The sequence below is a fragment of the Anarhichas minor genome, unplaced genomic scaffold (genome assembly GCF_050575085.1).
Source record: "Anarhichas minor isolate MPS153535 unplaced genomic scaffold, ASM5057508v1 ptg000017l, whole genome shotgun sequence".
NCBI lineage: Eukaryota > Metazoa > Chordata > Actinopteri > Perciformes > Anarhichadidae > Anarhichas > Anarhichas minor.
Genome location: NW_027466463.1, coordinates 20,613,049 through 20,636,709, shown reverse-complemented (window position 1 = coordinate 20,636,709; position 23,661 = coordinate 20,613,049). Strand labels below are relative to the sequence as shown.

Here is a 23,661-nt window from a genome sequence, read left to right as displayed (position 1 = left end):
AGCTCTTGCCCACTCCATTTTCCCCTTTCCAGGGTCGTGTTTGTCATGATTGATAATACTGTTCATTCTGTGCCAGCAAGTATGAATGATGAAAATCTAGATGAGGAGGAGAGACAGAGAGGTTGGGGAGGGAGGAATGACAGAGGGAGGGAGGGAGAGAGGGCCAATTATCTTATTGTTTAACCCACTCAAGGTAGAAGCCCATCAATCTGAAACCACTTGCTCAAATGACTCATGTTCAGCCTTTATAAAAGTTTAATTGCCTTATATAATTAACACTGAGGGGAAAGACGTATGCGTGATGTAACTTAGAGGGAAAAATGACTTGTCTGGATGAGAAGTGTGTGCAGGGACTCAGAGTACGGTAAGTAGTCTGATTATAACATTGGTTGCTGTTACAAATAATACCCCACAAACACAATAATACATTTTTTTTATTTTTAATCACTTAAGAAAAAAAAAATGCATGAAAAGATATTTAAGTTTGATGATTCTTTTCCTTTCTCTGTTTCCCTGAGATGGTGTGTTGGTCCGTTACCTGTGCATCACCAGCACCTTTGGGTGCAGCAGGCTGCTCGCTGTGCACAGGAAGCACCACCTGACACGCGGGGGGGGGGGGGGCGTGTCAAGCCACTCGGATCTGTCACCTTCACTGATACCTGTCCTGTTTACATCCTGCGGCGATGACAATAAGAGTCTAAGGTAAATGTAATGTAAAGAAGTAAAACGTGGGTGACATTTGAAACCACTGTGCTATTTCCCGTGATACCGCGCGAAACGCAGAGACTAGGGGGGATTATGAGGATTTATGTTGACGTTGAGGGATTAGTGGTCAAGGGGAAATAGACCCAGAATGAAGTAGGCAAAGATTCGGCATTGATTTCATCACTGTAGCTTGAAGAAGCGTGTAAAGCATCCTGCAGGAAAAGGTGAGAAAGTTAGTAGCGGTAGACGCTGCAGCGGCAGACCGTCATACTTTGGCTGTTCGCGGCGCTTCTTGCAGCTGCAGCGACTTTGCGCTGAAACAAACGCGCAGGCCGTTACGTGGCCGTATTTAGTCTTGCAGAGGTGTTATACGCTGCTTCGGTCAGTGGAAAGCCCATTGAAAATATACGCATGTAAAGGTCATTCATGACGTGCGCAATTATAGTGCGATATATGCGCTCTGCGTCTGTGCGTAACGTACAATTTAAGCAGCTGAAATATTGTTTGACGCGTCACATTCAGAAATACCTCATTCAGAGGTTGTTTTTAATAAACCATCAAACCCAATAATGTGCACACATTGTTGACTCTCTAACCCCCAACTTTGTCTTTGCCTCTCTCTAGCTATGAGTCAGTTTCGGGCGTTAGCGGGTGTGCTGAGGGGTGGGTGTGTTGGAGGGAGTCAGTGGCTGCGATGGTGTGGAGGTGTCCCGGCCAGGCGCTGGGTTGATCCCAGGAGAGGCTGCTCCTCCGGGGCCGGGCCTGTTCTCTCCGCGGTGGTCAGCAGCCCCAGCTATGTGGAGGAGATGTACTTTGCCTGGCTGGAGGATCATAAAAACGTCCACGAGGTAATAGTGCAACATGTGCCATATCTTCCCACGTTACAGAATAAGAGATGACAATGTAAAATTGAGTGTGTTTTTGCCCATGAATGGATATTTTTAGAGGGAACACACAGAGTTGGGTGGGAGTGGGTTTAGCAGCTACATTACCATAAACTGCTGTTGCCAGTGTTGGTCTTGAAAAGGGCACTTATTAAATGCTCTGGTAGCTCAGATGCCTGGGGCATCTATAAAATGGAGGCTACTGCTGCAATGTCTTGGATTCCTGTCCAGTGTTTCTCTGTCCTGTCATCCTCCAACCTAGCAGTCAGTAAGCAGCAGGGATACTCCTCCTCCGTGTTTGCGATGGACCTGTTTGCCTCTGCTGGATCTGTCTTTCTGTGTGTTCTAGTCTTGGGACACCTTCTTCCGTAACATCCAGGCCTCCAGTCCGTCTGGCGAGGCGGGTGAGAGACGCCCTTCCGCTCTGCTCCAGGGCCGAGCGCTGTCCCACTCACCAGACATGGCACAGAAAGTGGTGGAGGACCACCTGGCTGTGCACAGCCTCATTAGAGCCTACCAGGTACTCCACACTCACCCGGCCCAGCTGTGACACACACACACACACACACACACACACACACACACACACACACACACACACACACACACACAGCTATCAGCTTGTATAATGTACATTTATTTTATTCACAAATTAAAAGATTGATCACATATCTCATGGGCATCTGTTTAAATTGTAATGCAGTGTCTGTGTACAGAATTAAGATGTCATCTATACCCCGAGCCGCAACTCGACGTGTGTGTGAAAAATGCATCAAACAAAATCCACTCGACTTGCCTAAACAGATGCATCTGGCAATGAAAGCTGTTTATACTCTGTGTCCTTGTATTAAAAGGAATATACAATTTGTTTGTCCCTGCACGAGGTTATGCAAATTGCAAGATTACCTCTAACCTACTTACCCTTGCTGCTTTTTGAAAACTGGAAATATCAAAGAGATTACTTAAACAAAACAGGAGGTAACATTTCCCCTCGACCTCAAATTAATTCGAAGAACTATCTGAGGGATTTATTAAATTCTGTCTTTTGGCAAAGGCGTCACTTTTATTCCCAGTTTGATGCAAACCTGGTGGGAGTGTGTGTGTGTGTGTGTGTGTGTGCGTGTGTGCGCACGTGGACATAAAAGCTCTCCCATGGGGCTCTTTTCTCAGAAAGGCTGACCTATAGCTGAGTGTTAGCTTATTCTCCAGCTGTTCACACTCGGCATCATAATGGTAGCCCCTTGCTGAATCTTACTCTCTCCTACCTGTCACTTTCTCTTTTCTTTACCTGATTCTCCTCAACTCTTCTTTTCTCCCTCCTCCTTCACATCTTTGTCTGTCTCTCTGTGTAGATTCGTGGTCACCATGTTGCCCAGTTAGACCCTCTGGGAATCCTGGAGGCTGACTTGGACTCCTTTGTTCCCTCTGACCTGATCACTACCATCGATAAATTAAGTGAGCCTCACAACACCAGCAATCATACCAGAGACATCCAGATCACAAAAGACTACCTAAAATCTAAATTGTGAATAAAAGAAGATTTTCATGATGTCTTGAGTAGATTATCTTCATAGTTTTTCATTTACTCAAGTAGTTTCATAACCATAGGCTCCATGAAACACATATAAAACAGGCTGTATCATTTAAACAATACACGTCACGTTAAAATGTTATGTCATGTAAATACAGGTCTACAGTAATACTTGTACATTTTCTGTATTAGATTTTGTGCGGATATTGTATAGAACTCCCTCCCCCATTCCTAACTAACGGCAAATAGACATAACCCACAGGCGGTAAATATACTAATTAGATTCCTACTATAGAAGTCCTTCCTTCTAATTACCTCAGGATACTTGTTGTGCTTACATATTTCAGTCATAAGCATATTATTCTCATTTACGGTTTTACTTCAAAAGCTTAATTTGTCATTTATAATGGAAATATCTGGATTTAAATGTTTCCTCCTCTTAATTACAATAACATTTTTTATCCCATTGAGGGTTTGTACAGTACATACATGTGCATCTATACACACATTATACACACCCAGGGTTGCAGAACTCATCATCAGACTCTAGAGTGTAAGTGGTATTTCAGTATAAAAGGCCCCATCACGTTTCCCCGCCAAGTCTGTACAGTATACGGGCTGGTCAGCCTAATGCTGTCATTAATCTCAGGCCAAGCTCTTGTCATTCTCCATTTCATTTAGCGGACTGAGGATCGGTGGGATGCGGGACGGCCACTGAAAGCAATCAAAGGCTACAGTAATAGCTAGTAAAGAGGAGAGAGAGAGAGAGAGAGAGAGAGAGAGACATTGTTTCTGTTATCAGTGTGTGTCAGGACATAGCGTTGCATTATGTATTGTTACCAGGGCTAAAGCTCCCTAATGAAAGCTAATGACAGCCTCCGTGGCCCCTTATTTGGTCAGCTGATAGTACAAGAGTCTATTCTCGGCCCCCTTTGTCTTTGCTGTGTTCCTAATATGATTTGCACCTGTCTCCTCTTATGTTGCCTGCGATCTTGAGCTTGACCAGCTCTCTCAGGTGGGCTTTGTCAGCACTGAAACTTATGTGGGTCCTCTGATATGGGTGCTGTATCTCCACAGGTCCTGCTATTGTACTGTCTATAAACACGTCCTGGAAGTTGTTTTTATTTCATAACCAAGCTATATTTTCGATAGTTTTTGTCATCAAAAACAAATTTACTTGGATCAAGATGTAAGTTAATTCGCTGCATGTTTGCAGGGAGCATGACTGTCCTATTCATAAAAAAAGGTCCAGTCCAAAAAGTGATTATGCTACCCTTTCAATAAGATTGCAGCCTCAGTTAAGTCTGCAGGTAATAATTATATTTATGATCAAAACAACTTATTTGTTGGTTATTATTTTTTCAAATCAATGCATTCATTATTTTGGCTATAAAATGTTAAAAAGTTGTGCTTGTTTTGCCCACCAACAGTCCGAAACTTCACAATGTTAAATTTAAAATGCTTGGATTGTCACTGGAATAGTTCTCCTTGTAAGCTGGCAGCTTCCCTCCTCCACAGTGTGGTACTGCACAAACACATGATAGCAATTGATACATATCAATAATTTAAAAAACACTTTAACTATAATTTGTGAGGGAGATTCTTTTTGGCAAGACTTGGAATACGTGTTAGTTCTGTCTCAAAAGTCTGAAGCAAACCTGTGTTTCACACGGTGTTTATCGTAGGTTTCTACGGTCTTGATGAATCTGACTTGGATAGAAGCTTTCAACTTCCCCCCACCTCCTTCATCGGAGGAGGAGACAACACTCTTCCTCTTAAAGAGATCATACGCAGACTAGAGGTATTATATTTGTTTACATGTGTTAATGATGGGGGGGGGGGGGGGAGCCGTAAAATTATACCATGCTATTTGTTTATCTCTTCTTTTTCAGGCATCGTACTGTGGTCACATAGGAGTTGAATTCATGTTCATTAACTACGTGGACCAGTGTCAGTGGATTCGTCAGAAATTTGAGACTCCGGGAATCATGCAGTTCACTAATGCTGAGAAGAGGACTTTGCTCGCCCGTCTGGTCAGATCCACACGGTCAGCAGTGAATAAACATCTACTGACTTCCACTTTGATGACAGCACAATACCTCACTTTTAGTTATAGCTCACATCAGAGCCTCACATAACATTAACACAACTCTTGCACATGCATATATTTGGAGAGATAAACACCCTATTCTTCATGTGAGCTAATTTTCATCTTTGATGAATGATCTCGGGAGTTACTGGAGTTTCCTAGAAGTGATCTGTCTATTGTTAATGTGTATGCACTTCTTATTGTATCCTTGCTTGTACTATGCTGTTGCAGGGTTATCATTCCTATTAACACACACACATTGGTCCTGAAATACATAAGCTAAATTCTTGAGTACAAGTTCTCTAAACCATCACAGTTTTGTTCTCATAATAATTGTCTGTACAGCGCTTTATTTACCATCAATACCAGTCAGTGTAATCTGTATCATCAGTTGTGCAGAAAAACATCCGTGAACCCTACATCTGAACATTTTTTTATGCCCAGCTTTGAGGACTTCCTGGCCAGAAAGTGGTCATCAGAGAAACGTTTTGGTCTGGAGGGCTGTGAAGTGCTCATCCCTGCCCTTAAAACCATGATTGACAAGTCGAGCGCTGCTGGCATCGACAGCGTGATCATGGGGATGCCTCATCGGTACCGTGTATAACACATTTCCTCACATCTCAGCTCAATCTGTGCACACAGCTGATTCTTGCCCTTCCATATTTGATATAGGGGTCGACTGAATGTGTTGGCCAACGTGATCCGTAAGGACCTGGATCAAATCTTCTGTCAGTTTGACCCCAAGTTGGAGGCTGCTGATGAGGTGAGGGAACAGTGTGGAAAAGTATCAGAGGAAAGCATTCTGGAGATGCTTTATTTCATAACCTTTCTCTACACCTGTAGGGGTCAGGTGATGTTAAATACCACCTTGGGATGTACCACGAGAGGATTAACCGTGAGACAGACAAGAACATCGCTCTATCACTCATGGCGAACCCCTCCCACCTAGAGGCAGTGGATCCAGTGGTTCAGGGCAAGGCCAAAGCCGAGCAGTTCTACAGAGGAGACACTCAAGGAAAGAAGGTAACTCTTATTGTACTGGATACATGGTGCCTTATTTTCTTTTTGGTGGCTGTAAATGTAGATTTCCATTAGCGATACGTTGTGTCCTGTTAAGTCTATGATGTCCTTTTTACAGGTGATGTCCATCTTGATTCATGGCGACGCTGCTTTTGCTGGACAAGGAGTTGTGTATGAGACTTTCCACCTGAGTGAGCTCCCCTCCTACACCACACATGGTACAATCCATGTGGTGGTCAACAACCAGGTATTGGAGTGTTTGGTGTCATGGGACCTGATACATTAAACAACCAGAATGCATATATTTTTTAATGTACTCGCATGTTATGGCAGTCATACTAATCTAATACTAATGATATCACTGTTACTACTATATATTTAGTACTTCTGCAACTATTAATAATTGGGGCTGGACAATAATTCACTATCGTCTGTTAACTGAAGGTGTAATCATATCGTTTTATTGATTCATACAAATCTGTTGTTTAAATTAATTATACCAAGAAAACTCTGAAGTAAAAACTAACAAAATGAACTGTTAAACGTTTTGTTTTAGACATATTAAGATATTTTACAATGTTAGTCATAACACATATGGGTATTTCGTTGAACATGATTTCATTAAATGTGCATGTGGCTCTCAATGATTTGGTGTGTGATTGTTGCCTCTCAGATTGGCTTCACCACAGACCCTCGAGTGGCCCGCTCCTCCCCCTACCCCACCGATGTGGCTCGGGTTGTCAATGCGCCCATCTTCCATGTGAATGCCGACGACCCCGAGGCTGTCATGTACGTGTGTCGGGTGGCTGCAGAGTGGAGGAGCACCTTCAACAAGGATGTGGTCATTGACCTGGTTAGTCACAGCCATGTCTTAATGGATTATCAGGAAACACAATTATAAGTGCACACTTAGACATGGTTCCTGCGTGTGTATTTACAGGTTTGTTACAGGCGGTTTGGCCATAATGAGATGGACGAGCCCATGTTCACCCAGCCGCTGATGTACAAACAGATCCGTCGGCAGCAGCATGTGCTGAAAAAGTACTCTGACAGGCTCATTGCGGAGGGAGTGGTGACACTGCAGGAATTTGAGGTTTGTGATCTAATGCTGTTTGCTCTTATTATATATATACTGTATATTGGTAGCCGTTACTGTATACTGTTTTATCTGGCATCACCATCCGCAGGACTAAGTGCATTAAATCACGCTCAGAGATTACCCTAGCCTTCGAGTAAATATGTTGCGCCAGCAGTGCTGTATTTGAGTTTCAATTTACTGCCTCAGTTCAATCACCTAGCCTCACAATCCCTCACATAGAGAATATATTGCTCAATGAAGTTGAAATACACCTCAGATTCTTGCGCCATTCAATGGAATTGCTCAGGCTCTTCATCCAAAACAGAAACTTTGATTGTAACATACATTCTGAAAATTTTTTTTACACCACCATGTCAGAGGAATACTTCCTGGCTTTTGATGGACATTGTTTTCTGTTGTGCTATTTGGACTCATCTGAAATATAGCAAAGCAGAACCATTACTGCCGGTGGAGACTTCTCTCCTCTAATATTTCTCTCTCTCTCTCGTGTTCTCTTTCTTTCTGTCTCATTTACACACAGTGTTGGTTAGCTGTAGTCCTTTAATTGAAGTAATTCAACTGTGCATCAGTTAATATGTGGCGTTTGTCATTGGTTGCAGGAAGAAGTTGCCAAATATGACGAGATATGTGAGGAGGCATACACAAGCTCCAAGGATGAAAAGATTTTACACATTCGACACTGGCTCGACTCCCCCTGGCCAGGTAAATTGTTCCTTTGCAATCCAGTAATTCAAATTAAGAAAAGAAAATCTTTTGATTGACTCCCTTTTCTGTGGATACTTTCTGTTCCTGCTGGAGTGAAGCTGTCTCACTCTCTTTCTCTCTCTGTAGATTTCTTCACAGCTGAGGGAGAGCCCAGGAGCATGAGCTGTGTCCCCACGGGACTGGATGAGGAGGTCCTGCAGCACATTGGCCAGACAGCCAGCTCAGTGCCTCTGGAAGACTTTCAGATCCATGCTGGTGAGTTTAGTACCTTTGTGCTGGAGAATGGAGCAGACTGACTGATCTGATGACGGTAGTCCTACTGATATGCTGTGCTAGAAATCTACACAATGACAGACGAACATTACTGCAGGATACGAGATACAAACTGCCGAATGATCAAGATCCTTAAAACACTTAAACCTCAGTGCCACGATTACTTAATTTGTTGTCTGCAGGGATGATATCAAGTCAATTAAAGGAGTTCACCTGTAAACACATCCTTTCCTAACAGCAGGTGTTTAGCCTGCACAGCTGATTTGGCGCACACTATAACTATTAAGCCTGCCACAAGGGTTTTTAATGTTATTTATGACACAGTGCGTCAGTCCATTACGTTTTACACTCGCTTCCCCAGTGCTCTCCTAAGAAATCCCTTGGTTTCATTTTTGTTCATCTGTCTGTCTCTGTGCGTGTGTGTGTGTGTGTGTGTGTGTGTGTTTGTGTGTGTGTGTGTGTGTTCTCCAGGTGTGTCTCGTATCCTGCGTGGCCGAGTTGACCTGGTGAAGAATCGGCAGATGGACTGGGCTCTAGGAGAGTACATGGCCTTTGGTTCCCTTCTCAAAGATGGCGTTCATGTACGACTCAGTGGGCAGGATGTAGAGCGGGGCACCTTTAGGTGAGTCCATGTCAACCCAACTGAAAGAGTAAGTGTAGCCAGTGAATAAACAGAGCATTTTAGGAATATTGATTTTTACCGTTTATAGCTTGAGAGTCCTTGTGAAGTCATTGTCTCGTCACTCGCTGAATGAACTCACTTACTGGGTCACACATTAGCTTTGTCTTTCCTTACAAGGCGTGTTGCTAATTGGTGCTAAACAAACTTAGAGCTAAATCATATCGAGATGAAATTGAATTATCTTTTCATAATTCAACAAAGGTGTTGTCTGGAGCGCATTGGTAGCCGAATGATTACAGCGCATGACGTAATTTAACCGCATCGTCATTTTTATTCTGGCCTCGGGACCTTTGTTGCATGTCACAACCCCCCTCTCTCCCTCTCTCGCCCATTTTTACGCTATCCTCTCTTAAATAAAGGCAAAAATGGCAAAATAATAATCTAAAAAATCAAACTAAAAAAGTGTTGCCCAAAATTAATAAAAGGGGTTGTTTACTCATGAAGCATTTTTTAAATTTTTTTATTTAATGTACAACACTGGATCGTTATTGGAAAATATTTTTAACATTGAGATATTGATTTCAACTAACCACCCAGCCTAACAATGACTTGAATCGATATTGCCCCAAATGTATTATTTTGAAATAAAATTGGCTCATTTGTTGAGTCTGTTGGGGCCAGCCTGCCTGACTGGACATTAAGGGTAAATCACCTGGAAATAGTGAATTGAGTAATTGTGGGGGGGGGGGGGGGGTCTGACAGACAGAAGACGTCAGCACAGTCTCCTGGGAACTGTGAGGCCCACGTGGTGTTGTCATGGTATGGAGGGACGAGTGACACATGAACAAAACCAGCTCCCCCTTTCACTGTGCCTGTCTCATCTGTCCCCTATCATTTCTCCACCAGCCCATCTTCACTGACACCCCCCCCCCCCCCCCCCCCCCCACAACCCCCATCCCCCCTCTCTCTCAGCTCACAGCAACATACATCACACTAACTAACTAGAGGCTACGGGGCTTTTTCTCCTGCCTCGCATTTACCACTGACATCTACTTCTTCCCAGCCGCTGTCCCCTCCAGCAGGGTAATTTGCCAGGCTGACAAAAATGACAGCAGCCAAATACTCCACCCTTTATCTCCGTATCACCTGTTGTTCATTTAAATCCTCTTCCGTGTGAGAGTCCGCATTGTGTGATTTGTTTTCTTTCTCATTGAACTTCAGGTATACTTTACCACCTCTTACTGCTTTTTTTCATCCCCCGCTACTCTGTTTCCCTTCACAGTTCTTAGGAGCTGAGCATATTGGCATGTTACAGTCGAGTGGGTCTGTTTGCGTTTCTGTGATGTACGTAACAGCGTGCACTAATGGATTCTTTCGTCGTGTTTGGGTGGGTTGCGTGCGCTGTGCACCCCTTTCCCTGACTAATGGGGCCCCCAGGCAGAGGAAGTGTGTGTGTTTTTGTGTTTGTGAAAGAAAGAAGAGAGGAGTGGGCACACAGTTTATGAGGCAATCCCAGAGAAAGACCTCATTCTCGTGAGGTTTTTGGTTCCTCTTTGGATTGCATGCAAGTGGTTCGAGAAAATGAAACGTGAAATTATGTGCGTTACCTCAATTAATGCTGGATGCTCTCGATTTTGTTCGTTCATCAGAAGATTTCTTGAACAGAAAGTGTATGTACGAATGTGGATCAAGGATCAAACCCAACAATTATGCAGTACATTATATGCCTTCATTAGTCCATAATTATGGGTGGTGTTATTCAGAGCACTCAAATCATGATTATCTAGTCTTCAAGGTGGTAATATATCATGTTCAAGATAATAATCAATAGATTTTGGTTATTTCCTGCAGTTCTTCCGCCTGGCCGTTACATAACCTTTCGCAGTGTGTGTGTGTGTGCATGTGTGCGCGTGTGTGTGTGTGTGTGTGTGTGTAGATTTCATTAAAGTGATGTTAAAGGGGTGTAAGTGATTGTCTGATCGTGCTGGTTTTGAAGGCTGATTCTTGCAGTGGGAGCGAGTGGACTGCTAGAACGCTTGGTTCTTTGCTCCCATCAACTCCTGTACAACTCCTCATACTGACTGAAGATGAGGAGAGAGGAGGGCACTCTTCATGAAGCGCCTTTATGTGCAGTGTGTGTGTGCACCCTGCATTTCCTCTGTTAAGAACCTTTTTAAGAAATCCTTTTACCCTGTTGTTTTTACCATCGTCATTTATTAAGACAGCTTAAGAGTCCTGCAAATCCTTTATGGCAATATCGGACCGCTGTTATAAATACTACACTTTGTTTTTGTCCTCTACTTTAAATACTAGTGGTGAAATTATTTATGCAAGCAATAATTAATAACCATCAAGTAAAAATATTTGAAACATTTTTGAATCAATTATGAAAATGATCATGTGTTTCAGCCCTGCTGAAATCCGTTTTACGTAACATGTGTCACAGCCTCTTAAATTGATTTGTGTGGTTGTTTTTGTTTATATCCAACTTTATCAATTCATCTCAGCTAAATGTGATGGTAATGTCTTTCTGTTGGTCAGTCAGTCCACTTTGATCTGGGCTGGAAACAACTATTGATGGCTTGTCAAGGTCCCCAAAGGATCAATCCAAATGGCTGTGTTAATGTTTGCATGCTATCACACTCAACTAAGATGGTTAACACTGTAAACATCATAACTGCTGACAGTTAGCTTGTTAGCATTTTCATTGTAAGCATGTTAGCTCAAGCCACAGATGTAACTAAGTACAAGCTCACAGAGCCGACAGCATGGCTGTAGTTCTGTTTCTTTATGCCTGTTTCAGTCCTTTCTGTTTCTGCCTCCCTTATGTTTTGCAGCCACCGTCATCATGTTCTGCATGACCAAGAGGTGGACAAACGTACCTGTGTTCCCATGAATCACCTGTGGGCCGACCAGGCTCCTTACACTGTCTGCAACAGCTCCTTATCAGAGTACGGAGTGCTGGGTAAGCCAGACAGCATGCTTTAGTTGATACGTCATTTTCTGTAGCTCCATATAATGATGCATGTGACTCCAGGTTTTGAGCTTGGCTTCGCCATGGCGAGTCCGAATGCTCTGATCATCTGGGAGGCCCAGTTTGGAGACTTTCACAACACAGCCCAGTGTATCATTGACCAGTTCATCAGCCCGGGTCAGGCCAAGTGGGTCCGCAACAATGGTATTGTCCTACTGCTGCCACATGGGATGGAGGGAATGGTGAGAAGGGAAAACAAAGCAGTCTATATGATGTCATTCTGTAGTATTTAAAGATGAATTTGGGTATTTTTGGAATACATGTTTTAGTGTTATTCCTCTTCCATTTTGTCATCATGTGTTATATGCTGTTGTTCTCTTCTGTCCTCAGGGCCCAGAACATTCATCAGCTCGACCTGAACGTTTCCTGCAGATGAGCAAAGACGATCCCGATCACTTCCCTGTATGTTCCCTTGTGCAATTTACATTATGGCTCTAATGGTTACCAATTTAAGTAACATCATTACCTAATGCAAAAACTCTAAGCCACCACACAGTGACCTGCAGTTATCCAATAGCTTCCTCTATTATTGGCTATGCTGATGTCATGACCACTTAAGTGATGGCTTAAGTGATGACTGCCAATTTCTCTAGAGTTTAAAAGTCTCTTCATTATGGCCTCCAAAGAGTTGGTACTCAGCAGTAACTCATGTCCCAAGGGTGCGCTGGTATGAGTGAACATTCAAGGAGGTAACCACAGCGGGCTGTATCAGCAAAAGCTTACCAGATTCATCTTCAAATGGGATATTGATCAAACTATTAGTGGGAGCACACAAAGGGATTAACATTCAGTGTGTGTGTGTGTGTGTGTGAGTGAGAGAGTGTACACTGATGCACTCATGCAGAGAAAAAAACCATGGCTGCAACCAACACAATAACCAAGAATCAATAACCTTTATAATGCTTTTGTAACTCTTCTTTTTTTTTTTTTTTTAAGGAGTTCAATGGAGATTTTGAGGTCCAGCAGCTGTACGACTGTAACTGGATTGTGGTAAACTGCTCAAAGCCTGCTAATTACTGTCATGTGCTCAGACGGCAGATTCTGCTACCATTCAGAAAACCGGTAAAGTGTAACATCGTCTTTACTATATTTTCTGTGTCTTAATTAGCTCCAGTTTGTGCTTGTTTTGTAATTATTGATTTTACATTTGAAATTCAGCATAGATTGAAGTCACACACGTACAGTAAGCCTACTACCAGAAAACGTCCAGATGGTCATTTGACAAGACTATATATAAAAGGCAATTCCTTATTTCCTTGCTGACATAAAAAAAAAAGCAGTTTGGGCTTTGCATTTATCTTTGAGTGGGTCATGTCTGTTATTGGAATGAAATCAAGAGTCTCAAATATGAAAACATAAGAGGCACAAACTGGGGTTATGTCCTTTTCACATCTGTTCATTGCTTTATCATAAGAGACAAACTATTAAAACTACTATGTTATGATACAATACTATATTAAAAAGGATCTCTGTTTTCAGAAAGATGCAGAACCTGATTTAAACCTCTAAAGTAGAGCTAGTTTGGGTATAAAGTTTTGGGACGTAAAGCATTTCTCCTTTTGTGTATTTGCACAGCTCTTTTTTCAGTCTCTCACAGTTTTCAGCCACAGTGAATGTCTTAACTGATCCCCTGTTGCACATAAATGCAATGCTTTACGAAGCATGAGAAAATGACTTCCTGAGCAAATTAGCGAGGGGGCCAATTGGGGATAATATTGTTTGTTTTTTATGAAAAACTCTGGATTTGGTCGACTGAGCACAAAGGGTTTTATTTACTTGATTGTTAAAGAAATGTTTTGTTTTCCCAATGCTGATGTTGCGTGCTGTATGGTGGCAGCAAATTAGCGTGAAAAGAGATAAAAACTTTTTTTCTCTTGAATTTTTTTCAAAGTGTGCAAAAAAAGATACGGATGATAGAATCAATCTGTTGTTTGTCATTGACGGAAACGTTTTCCTTTTTCTTTTTTTTTTCACAGCTGATCATTTTCACTCCAAAGTCTCTGCTGAGGCACCCTGATGCAAGGTCCAGTTTTGATGAGCTCGCTGAAGGTGGTGTTTTACTTTGTCTCAGTAAAATGTGACGTAAACATCTGTCATAAATGTTGGTGGACTGGATTTGTGTTACATATCATATTCGATGTTTGCAGGCACTAAATTCAAAAGGTTGATTCCAGACGAGGGCCTTGCGAGTCAAAACCCATATCAAGTGAAGAGGGTGATTTTCTGTACTGGCAAAGTCTACTATGAACTGGCCAGAGAGAGGAAACAGCACAAATTGGAGCAAGACATCGCCATCATCAGACTTGAACAGGTGTTTAACCCCTCAGCGCATGCCATGCACTGAATTTTGAAAAAAAGAGTGATACAATGTCATCATTTCCTCGTCTACTTATTCTTCGACCTCCCCCCTCAGATCTCTCCATTCCCGTTTGACCTGGTCAGAGCAGAGGCAGAGAAATACATCAATGCTGAGCTGGTCTGGTGTCAGGAGGAGCACAAGAACATGGGGTACTATGATTACGTCCGGCCACGTTTACTCACAGTGGTGGCCAACAGGAGGCCAGTTTGGTAAGGGTTTATGTTCACTTGTCACCTGATTTGTTCATGACAGAGGTAAATTGGAATAATCCGGTGACAAACCTTCAATGTTTTATTTCAGGTATGTGGGACGGGACCCTGCAGCTGCTCCTGCGACAGGGAACAAGTCCACCCACCTGAATGAGCTGAAGAGGTTCATGGACACAGCGTTCAACCTGAGCGCCTTCCATGGGAAGGACTTGTAACTGAGAACTGGAGCGAGAAACAGACTGGAGGTGCATTTTCATCTCCAACCATTATGGTCTATTTATTAAGTCTTAAATTAAGTGCAAATTGGCACGCTTTTAACTCTTTTAGCTTTGTGACAATCTGGAGCATAGTGTTTTTAGTAAATATAGTTTCAACCCATAATAATCTTATGGGAAAGAAACATCGACAGCACTAACTGACCTACTCCTGGATCAGACGGCACAACGTTTATGTTTATTGAGATGCTCTCTATGTCAGATTTAGTAAGCGATCATTGTTCAAACCCGATCAATAATAGCTTGCAGTCTTTCACGACCTGCAACAACTATGATGTGAAAAGCATCATGAAGCACAACAACAAATTGGACGCACTAGTCTTCCCAGGGGCCTCGCGAGTATCCCAAACACTGTGATAGAACGACAAACTGTTGTGCTCTGACCATGTCCCATGCAAGTAAAATCAAGTCGTTCTGATTGGTGTAGCCTCAAATAACCCTTTATAACCATTTGTCCTTTTAACCTCAGTTTGGATAAGGGACACTCCACACAAAACACCTCATCTGTCATCGGCCATTTACAGTCCAATCACATGTAGTCTGGATCTGCACTTTATTCAATGAACACTACTCATCGCAGGACATTTACTGTATGAGGGCTTATATGTGTGCATGCACCACAAAGCCTTGTCTAAAGAGAACCAGACACAAAGACTTCCAGGCTCTCAACCGTGCTACAACACCTTCATTTCAAAATAAAAGAAAATACAAACATCAAATAAAAGTCACAGAATTGTTACCCAGTTATGTGGTGAAGTAGCAACTGTACCCTCTTTGTACCCCTAATAACACACCAAAATCAAGATTTGTGACAATCACGGTTATTGGAGTAGCTTTAGTACTGTATTGCCGCCATGCTGAATACCAGTATATGATAGTAGTAAAGATTTGTTTTTGTATTGATATTTGTAGATGAGTAATAGAAGCAATGAGACGCACACAAAACACCAACTGGTGTAATTAAACAATGAATGTGAAATACATATCGCAGGTATGAAGACTGTTTTGAAATTTAACACATCAGTAGGTTTAGTGCCTGTATTTGTTTTGGCTACCTTAGCTGTTAGTGAAGGAGTGTGTATTTATTGTCACACCTCACTTCACCAGGAGACGTGAGCCAGCTGCCACAGCGACTGGCAGCCATGTTTTCTATTGAGGACATAAGGCTCAGCTTCCTCTTTGGAGGCTGAGGGATGCGCACACATAAATACAGCAAAGCTTTGGATGCTTTCAGAGCAATATTGACACTTGGTTGTCACGTTAAAATCCCCAGGTATTAGTTACCACTGTGTTTAGAAATGTTATGTTTCCTGTTTCGCTGTACTGTAGCTTACCTTTTTTCACTTTCAACAGGGATATTTAAACATAAGCCATGCACAGATGTAATTTTACATATCTAATTATTTTAAAGACGGATTATGTGTGTTAGTTTTTTTAATGAAAAAATAATGTCCACATATTGTCGTGGGCATTAAGAGATATGCAATAAAATATGCAATAAACTATATTTAAGTTGAATAACCTGCTTGGTCATGATTTTTGGTTGCAGATGATGCTTAACATAATGACTTAAAATAGTTTAAAGTGAGAATTCATACATTCTTTTTTTAAATTTATAAATACACTCAGATGTTTTGCTGCTACACACGACTTGGTCCGGAACAAATCAGACCAGTCTTGTTTCAGCAGACTTGAGATAGATTTTGCTGTGTGACCGACATTAGAGTCAGTTTTCAGGCTGTGTGACTCTGCTCTATTACTGTGTTATTGTTTTCATTTACTGTTATTCCATACAGTAGTTGTTGTTCAGAAAAAGTGTACGTACACAGCAGGACAGAAATCTGTTAGCGGCATCATGTATGTAGTATCACCTCCCAGGTTGTCATTTAGTAAAGTCAACACAATGGACTTCATATGGCAGAATTTGCCCAGAAATCAGCCTGTAAACATATGCTGGAACTATACAGACAGGTGTTCTGTGTGTCAGTTAGTTTGTTATAATAAATATAATTTAGGAATAAAAACATGAAATAATCATGACCCTGGAATATGCGATGGGTGACACATGCCCCTCTAAAAAAGACCGGCCCACCGGATTAGCAAGTAATGCAGTGATAATAATAATAATAATTTGAAAAACAACAACCAATAAGTGCATTTATATACAAATTAACTGTTGTCTTACTAGACTGGGTTGTTGAACAAGAGAACGGAATGCACATGAGTGTTTTATATTGTATATATGATTTCTGTTATCTTCAGTAAGCGTTCTCCACAGCAGTAACAGCCTCTTTGCAAACTGGGTCCAGTTTTCCATCTCCACCTACAGAGAAAAAGCATGAATAGGTTTTCAGACGATGACTCTGCTTAACGTCACACGGTGATATCACATTAACGTAACACGTAGTCTCCGCTTTCGGTCGAAGGTCAAAGCTAACTAAACTCACCAAACTCCAGCTGCTTTACATTACAACTGAAGACGATCTCCCCGTTGACCACGAGCTCCACCATGTTCCACTCGCGCGTGTTTTCCAAGACGCATTGGTGCCCGCGCGATCTCAGAGCGGCTGCAGACATATTGGACGGACACTGTTTGAACTCACTTAAAACAGTCAAGACAGACACAACATGCTGGTATCCTTGTTGGACTAGCAAAGAAACATACCCAGAAGACCCTGAAGGCGGAAGGTCCTGTGTTCTACTACTCCATTGGATTCATAAGGTCCATTGCAAAGAGTCACCCGCGCGTTTTTCGGCATTGTTTGTTGTGGTCACCTCACCTGGGTTACTGTTGCACACTATGCACCTGTTGCAAACATGACCTCTCTGAAATCTGTCCAAGGATTTCTTTGCTCCTCTTGTTAAAAGTTTGAAATATTATTTTTTAAGGCTATGTGATCTAATAGTTCTTTAGTAGAACACTAAATGACATGTTACGATAAATCAAATATCAACATTATTATAAGTCAATATACTGTAAGAGTTAAGACTCAGATTTTACTTTTTTTTCACCATAAGAAACTTTATTATAACCATATATCACAAATAAGATACTATGATATGACTTACTATGCTGGTTATATTTAAACGAACTCTTTGTTTGCCATAATTCCAAGGGTTTTGGTTAATACTGACACATTTGCAGATGTTGATCAATGTGCATTGTCAAAATGTAAAAATAAATACCTAATTTAAGAAGTCATAATTATGAAAACTTGCTAAAAATAAATGATATAGTTATGATCAAATGGACATCCTGATTCCATAATACAACTGGTCCATCAATTCAGAGCAGTTGCTGGCATGCTCAGTGTATAAGTTAATGTGGCGGATATGTGTTTTAATAAAGCAGAATCAGAGTAGATTATTTAAAACTCAAACATGGTATTGATATGCATCTACTCTGTGAACATTCAAATGAATACAAGCCTTTAGGTTTCTTTCTTTTAATCTTCAACAGTACTTCATAAATACAATTGGACGGTCATTAACACAGTGATCACCTCTGGTTAGTAAGTTTGATATACTTACTTCTTATACTTACATTTACACGTAACATTAAATTATATGATACAAAAATAAATAACTTAATCGATATCTTCTTTTCATAAATTTACAAATAAACATTTTTTATCACACTTAACATTCTTTGATAAGCTAAACAGCATCCCTTTAAAATCTTTGCCAGTTGCTTTTTCCAGTTTATGGAATACAGAACTCAGAATGATTTTATAAAAGGATACTTTTGTTTTTAAATAGACATGTAATTATTAGCACATGTATTGTTGGTACATTAGACACAATTTATAGACATTGAAATTGCATAGAAGATTCTAGTTTAAACAAGTTACCTTAATCTTCAGAAAATCATGAGATAGCAGCATGCTATTTGCAAGTTGACATATAGTGAGATGATCAGCAATTTATCAGAACTCACAAACTACTTTTGCTTCACACCAAAAAATATATTTACTCTTTTCTTTGGCTGATTCATCACAGTTTAATGCAAAACAACAATCAAAAGCTCAGCTTGATTTTTTTTTTTTTTTTAACCTACACATTTTGACAGACGTTTCTTGATTTTTTTGTATGTGACAACAGAAAATGTCCTCTATAATAACCAAACACCTCTAATATTCTCTAAGTAAATTACCATCAGCATGTCATACATTTTACAGTGTACAACGAACAGCTTTACGTAACATTTTGTATCACAGTTACAGTGCATATTTTGTGAACGACTCCAGGAATACATTGTGACAGCACAAATATACACTTAAAATCACATCACCACTATTTTCACTGGCACTGACAGTTCCCTATGATTTTTTTCCGTTCTTCAAAGCTTGTGCCTCTTCCTGTGATGAAGTCTGGGTTTGAGCCTCCACTTTAGTCTGGTCTGGTGTCTTCAGCAGAATCTGCGGCAGTGTTTGCTGATTCTTGGTCAGGTCAGTTGGTCTCTGAGGTGTTTTGTTTGGCCAGTTTGTGTCTGTCTGCGTGTGCGTCTCAAGGGTCTGACCCTGTCTTTGCTGCGCCGGGTTGGAGCCGTAGTTACATCTATTGCAGAGATCCCTCATGTTCAGGAGTCCCTGCACCAGACTCTTGACAAATTCTGCTGAACATGTCTGCGAGCTCTCGCGGAAACTGGACACTGAGAAGATAATGTGGTCTGATTGGGGGTTGTAGCACGCTCCATATCCGTTTGGAACCACCGGCCCGTAGCTGCAGAACATCTCAACAGTAGTAGGAACCTGAGGGAAGACCAAATCCTTTAGTACTGATCTAATGACAGTTTAACTAGTGTGTTCAAATACTGCTTTTAGGCCATGTATTAAAGGGGTACGCCTGCGCTTTAGTAAGAAATGAATGATCAAAGCTAAAGCAGCTGAGGCCGAGATACCCTGAAATACCCCCGAGAAAATGTTGGCTTCTACACTTCCCATTATGCAACTGAGCAGTGTCTTTCATTTAGAGCTGCAAGAAAATTAAAAGAAAATTAATTGCCAACTATTTACAAAAAATTTGATTCCAGGTTTTCAAATGAAGATGATTGAAGAAGTTTTTCTTGTTCTTACATTCTAGAATATCTTTTGTGTTCCGAACTTTTGGTCCGATACAACAAAACATTAGATGACAGATAAAACTAGAATAGGAGTAGAAAGGACATTGGACTGTTTTCTTTGGGCATTTTATTAGATTAAAAAAACAAAGCAATTGTTGTTCATTGTTTTGGTGACGACACACGTCAGTGGGGCAGTAAAGTATAGTTGCAGCTCGCCGGGAAGAGACCGGACGCAGCTCCAGAGAGATGGCTGGCTAGTTAGCTAGGTAGCTTGTCCTTGTCAGTAACGATGGGGAGTGAGGCGGAGGGACAGTTAGACCCAGCGCTGCCACTGGCCAGAAGTCCGCTGTACGGCCCCCTTTTCTGTAACCAGTGTAGCATTAAAGCATGACGGAATTAGCAAATTAGCCAGCTGTCTGCTAGTTAGCTGGCCAGCTAGTTAATTCCACCATGCTGAAATGCTACATGGGTTACAGAAAAATTAGCTAAGTTGTCACATATGGCGATAGCAATGTGCTTTCCTACACCGTGACAAGAGATGAAGCATTAAATTGTTCAATTTTACTCATTGACTCTGCTCTCTATGCTTTGAAAGATTATTACTGCACCGCTCATTTTATTCGTTACTGCAAAATCTCACCTCAGTGAGTACGCAACGTCCCGTAAGTTTGTTTAGTTTATGATGTTATATTTTCAGACTTTAGAAAGCTTCTTGTAGAGCCACAAGCTCACAGGCTGAGCAGTACTCCTTGTAGTGAGTAAACTGAACTTCATGTGTAAAATCGGTTGATATTTCTGATTTAAATATAGTTTCAGTCTAATGTTTTAAAAATCAGATGACAATACCTGACTTGTAGAGAGAATGAACTGATTACTGATGAGATGAGCTTCGTCTTTGAATATTTCTGGCTTCTCCATCTTCAGTTCACGTGCAATTTCACGTAGTCCTAGTAAGTGATTGTCTATTGCCATCCCTGTAATAGCCTGAAAATGAGAATGAATACATATGTTATTGTGTTTTCTTTGGCAAGTAAAGTCAATGTTGTCATAGAAATCAGTTTGAGGTTAGGGAATAGTCACCAGAATAGTATATTTTGTTTGCGCGGTTATGGCACTTCGTAACATCTCCATCTTCTCCGTATCCTGGAGATGTAAACAAATGAGAGTCAATTGCTAGATTATTAAATCCCTTTACTTGTAAACATAGTTATCATGGTGAAGTTCATCAACAGACTGAAGTAGAACATCGAAACACACTCTCAAAAAGGCAAAGACAACTGCCAATCTCATTTAAATTGGACAGTACGTATCTTACGTTTGTGCTCAGTTTCCCATCAGTCATTGCTTTGACAAAGGCCAGAGCTTCTGGTGTGGCTGAGCGGATGTTGTCGACCCTGCCCTCCTGAAAACGCCGAATAGAAGCACTCTCATAGGTTGACACCGCTCTGCCGTGACATCTGACACAAAGACAAAGCCTTGTAGCTTGGTGCTCTGGGTTAATGTGACGTATGAGAATCAGTCCTGTTGTAATCATCTCTTTCTTACCGGTAGTAGGCTAACTGAAGAGCAACCTGGATGTAGGCATCGGGACTCATCTTCTGCTTCTTGATGAACTCTTTCCCGTAATCGAAGAATTTGTGGACATTCATGTCCAGATTTTTCACCTGTCTGAGCAAATAAGGATACACCCTGCTGCAGTACAAGCTGAAAGCATCTACTCACATATTTGATTTCACAGAAACTAGAGTAAACACACACCTCTGTAGTTTGTCAGCAGAAGAGGCGAGGAGTTTGTGAATCTCTGGAGTACATTTCCACCGGAGCCTGCGTGGTGCAGGCAGCTCGCTCACACTTGCCGCCCTGACCAGCTTTGATGGGCTTCCAATCCTAATTTCACATGAGAATATTATATCAATTGGCATGTTTGTTTTAGGATAGTCTTATTTGGATTTTCTCATCATATCGCACACACATTTTACATTCCATTTCTTACATGTATTTGAGCAGATATTCTGTGCACTGCACAAGGACAATTCCTTCAAATGCTGAGTGTTCACACACAACTCCGCAGCAGCCGTCAGCTCCTACAACAAACTGACACAGTCATGCTTTTGTCAGTGGTACTTTCTCATTGAACCAAACTGCAATGCTTGATTATCTAAGATTCAGTTAATTTGCAGTGAAGAAATCATTTTAAAAAAGAAAGCCAATTCATTCGAGACATTTGAATTCTTCATCAAAACATCTCCATCAAAGTTCATGCTAATTAAGGAGATCCCATCTTTACATACATTCCTCGCTTCATTCTTGTTTTCTCTAACTGTTTAACAAGTTCTTTAAAACATTGAGGGACAGTGTGCAACATGCGAAGGAGGCCAACATTAAAAGTAGCCTTACTAGCTCACTGTGCTCACTAACCTGCATTGGCTTGTCGTACCAGCGGTTGCCCCCATTCTTGGCCACTCCTCCGCCGTGCAGCATCAACATGGCTCTTGTTGCATCATTTAGCCCCAGCCCACTGGCGTCATCCAGACAGACCAGACACAGACAACGTTCAATCATGTCCAGAGAGTCCCTGTTAGTAGACTCTAGAGCATAAACAAAGTCAATTTGTTGGGGCAAATTGGAAACACTGAGATCCACCTGACTTAAAAGAGTTTCGTACCTCTCATTAGCACACTGCGAGACTCTGCCCACTCTGTCCGTCCATCTGAAGTGAGGAGCCCGTAGGTGGGAGCTGCTCTTCTTCGCTGTCAGCCATCCTGGCGATCTTGTCCAGCTGAGTCAGCAGGTCTTTTTCCTTCAGTCGGCGGAAGTTGATAACCACATCCAGCACAAAGAACTGGACAGAGGTTCAGGTTGGACAGTAGATGTTTCAGTGCACTTGTCCCTCAGGTCTTATTTTAATATTAGCTGGGAATATACAATGCAGGCTGAAGCACACAGGAGAATTGTTTCTGATATCTGGTAGGATGTGCATGTTGAAGGGCAGCAGAGACTTAAAGGATAATTCTGTTTTATTACAATTAGTAATTGTTAAACTTTGATAAACTGGTCTATGACAACTTTGGATTTGTTTTTTTCACTGTGTCTGATAGGTTTAGTAATAAATAAGTCCTGGATCGGATTATCTAAAATATACTTTATTTCAGCCATTGAGTTGTAGGATAACATGACCAAACGCAGTGATATGTCTGTTTGCCCGATTGGACTTATTTCTATTCATAGGCCTACTTTTGTTGAAATTCCTTCACATATTGTTATCATCGCCTTTTCTTTTCTCTCATCTGCAGGCTCGACAGCACAATTAGACCCACGCAAACACCAACCGAGAGAAGGAGGGTTTGGAGTGATCACATTTCAATGAGCCCACATATTATAACGGCCTAATAATAATAATGACAAGCTTTATTTTGGCCATGTCACTTTTTAAATACTGGATTTACAAAGAGCAACAAGAAGAACTCGCACAGGCAGCTCATCCGAGGACAAACTCCTCGAGCAGGCAAGGCCAGCAGAAGTTGAAAAGAAAGAAATGAGCACAATGCCATGCTGTGCAGGCTAAAAAAAAAGGCGGATTGCGAAAGTAGCAGGGTGAGTCATCTTTACACGAGACGATCTTCGACCGCAGCGCCAATCTGCTTCCTGTCTGTTGCCACGCCAACACTTAACAACAACACCATCCAACTCAAACCTGGAGACGGCCAGGAGAAACACTGCATTGAATCCTGTGATAAAGTCATTAAAGTAAATAATAACTCTTTAGGAGGAGGCACTTTTCCATCAGGGTGACA

General features: G+C 41.5%; 2 protein-coding genes and 1 pseudogene across 2 annotated transcripts; 1 reads left to right on the top strand and 2 right to left on the bottom strand.

Annotated features, from left to right (window-relative positions):
- Positions 1–587: 587 nt before the first annotated feature.
- Positions 588–16,312, top strand: LOC142952160 (2-oxoglutarate dehydrogenase-like, mitochondrial). Its single transcript, XM_076094217.1, has 23 exons — positions 588–702; positions 1,330–1,553; positions 1,939–2,109; positions 2,942–3,044; positions 4,806–4,921; positions 5,013–5,167; positions 5,654–5,800; positions 5,882–5,972; positions 6,053–6,232; positions 6,348–6,476; positions 6,903–7,082; positions 7,170–7,322; positions 7,928–8,030; positions 8,160–8,288; positions 8,778–8,928; positions 11,766–11,893; positions 11,966–12,144; positions 12,293–12,364; positions 12,899–13,024; positions 13,939–14,011; positions 14,110–14,273; positions 14,376–14,530; positions 14,622–16,312. Exons 2-23 carry the CDS (start codon positions 1,332–1,334, stop codon positions 14,743–14,745), a joined length of 3,051 nt encoding a protein of 1,016 aa, XP_075950332.1. The 5' UTR covers positions 588–702; positions 1,330–1,331; the 3' UTR covers positions 14,746–16,312.
- Positions 16,313–17,063: 751 nt separating this feature from the next.
- LOC142951236 (UPF0728 protein C10orf53 homolog) lies at positions 17,064–17,564 on the bottom strand. Its single transcript, XM_076092733.1, has 3 exons — positions 17,471–17,564; positions 17,253–17,372; positions 17,064–17,128 (listed from the first exon to the last, which is right to left on the bottom strand). The coding sequence occupies exons 1-3, from the start codon at positions 17,562–17,564 to the stop codon at positions 17,064–17,066; spliced, it is 279 nt and encodes a 92-aa protein (XP_075948848.1).
- Positions 17,565–19,124: 1,560 nt separating this feature from the next.
- On the bottom strand, positions 19,125–22,847 carry LOC142951322 (choline O-acetyltransferase-like; annotated as a pseudogene).
- Between the last annotated feature and the right edge of the window lie 814 nt (positions 22,848–23,661).

What these genes read in the sequence shown, in the direction of transcription:
- LOC142952160 (XM_076094217.1), top strand. Translation starts at nt 1,332, where the DNA reads ATGAGTCAGTTTCGGGCGTTAGCGGGTGTGCTGAGGGGTGGGTGTGTT. An exon ending in GCCTCATTAGAGCCTACCAG is followed by an intron (nt 2,110 to 2,941) that starts GTACTCCACACT and finishes CTCTCTGTGTAG; the next exon opens with ATTCGTGGTCACCATGTTGC. An exon ending in AGTTGGAGGCTGCTGATGAG is followed by an intron (nt 5,973 to 6,052) that starts GTGAGGGAACAG and finishes CTACACCTGTAG; the next exon opens with GGGTCAGGTGATGTTAAATA.
- LOC142951236 (XM_076092733.1), bottom strand. Translation starts at nt 17,564, where the DNA reads ATGCCGAAAAACGCGCGGGTGACTCTTTGCAATGGACCTTATGAATCC. An exon ending in CCGCCTTCAGGGTCTTCTGG is followed by an intron (nt 17,373 to 17,470) that starts GTATGTTTCTTT and finishes ATATGTCTGCAG; the next exon opens with CCGCTCTGAGATCGCGCGGG. An exon ending in TGTAAAGCAGCTGGAGTTTG is followed by an intron (nt 17,129 to 17,252) that starts GTGAGTTTAGTT and finishes TTTTCTCTGTAG; the next exon opens with GTGGAGATGGAAAACTGGAC.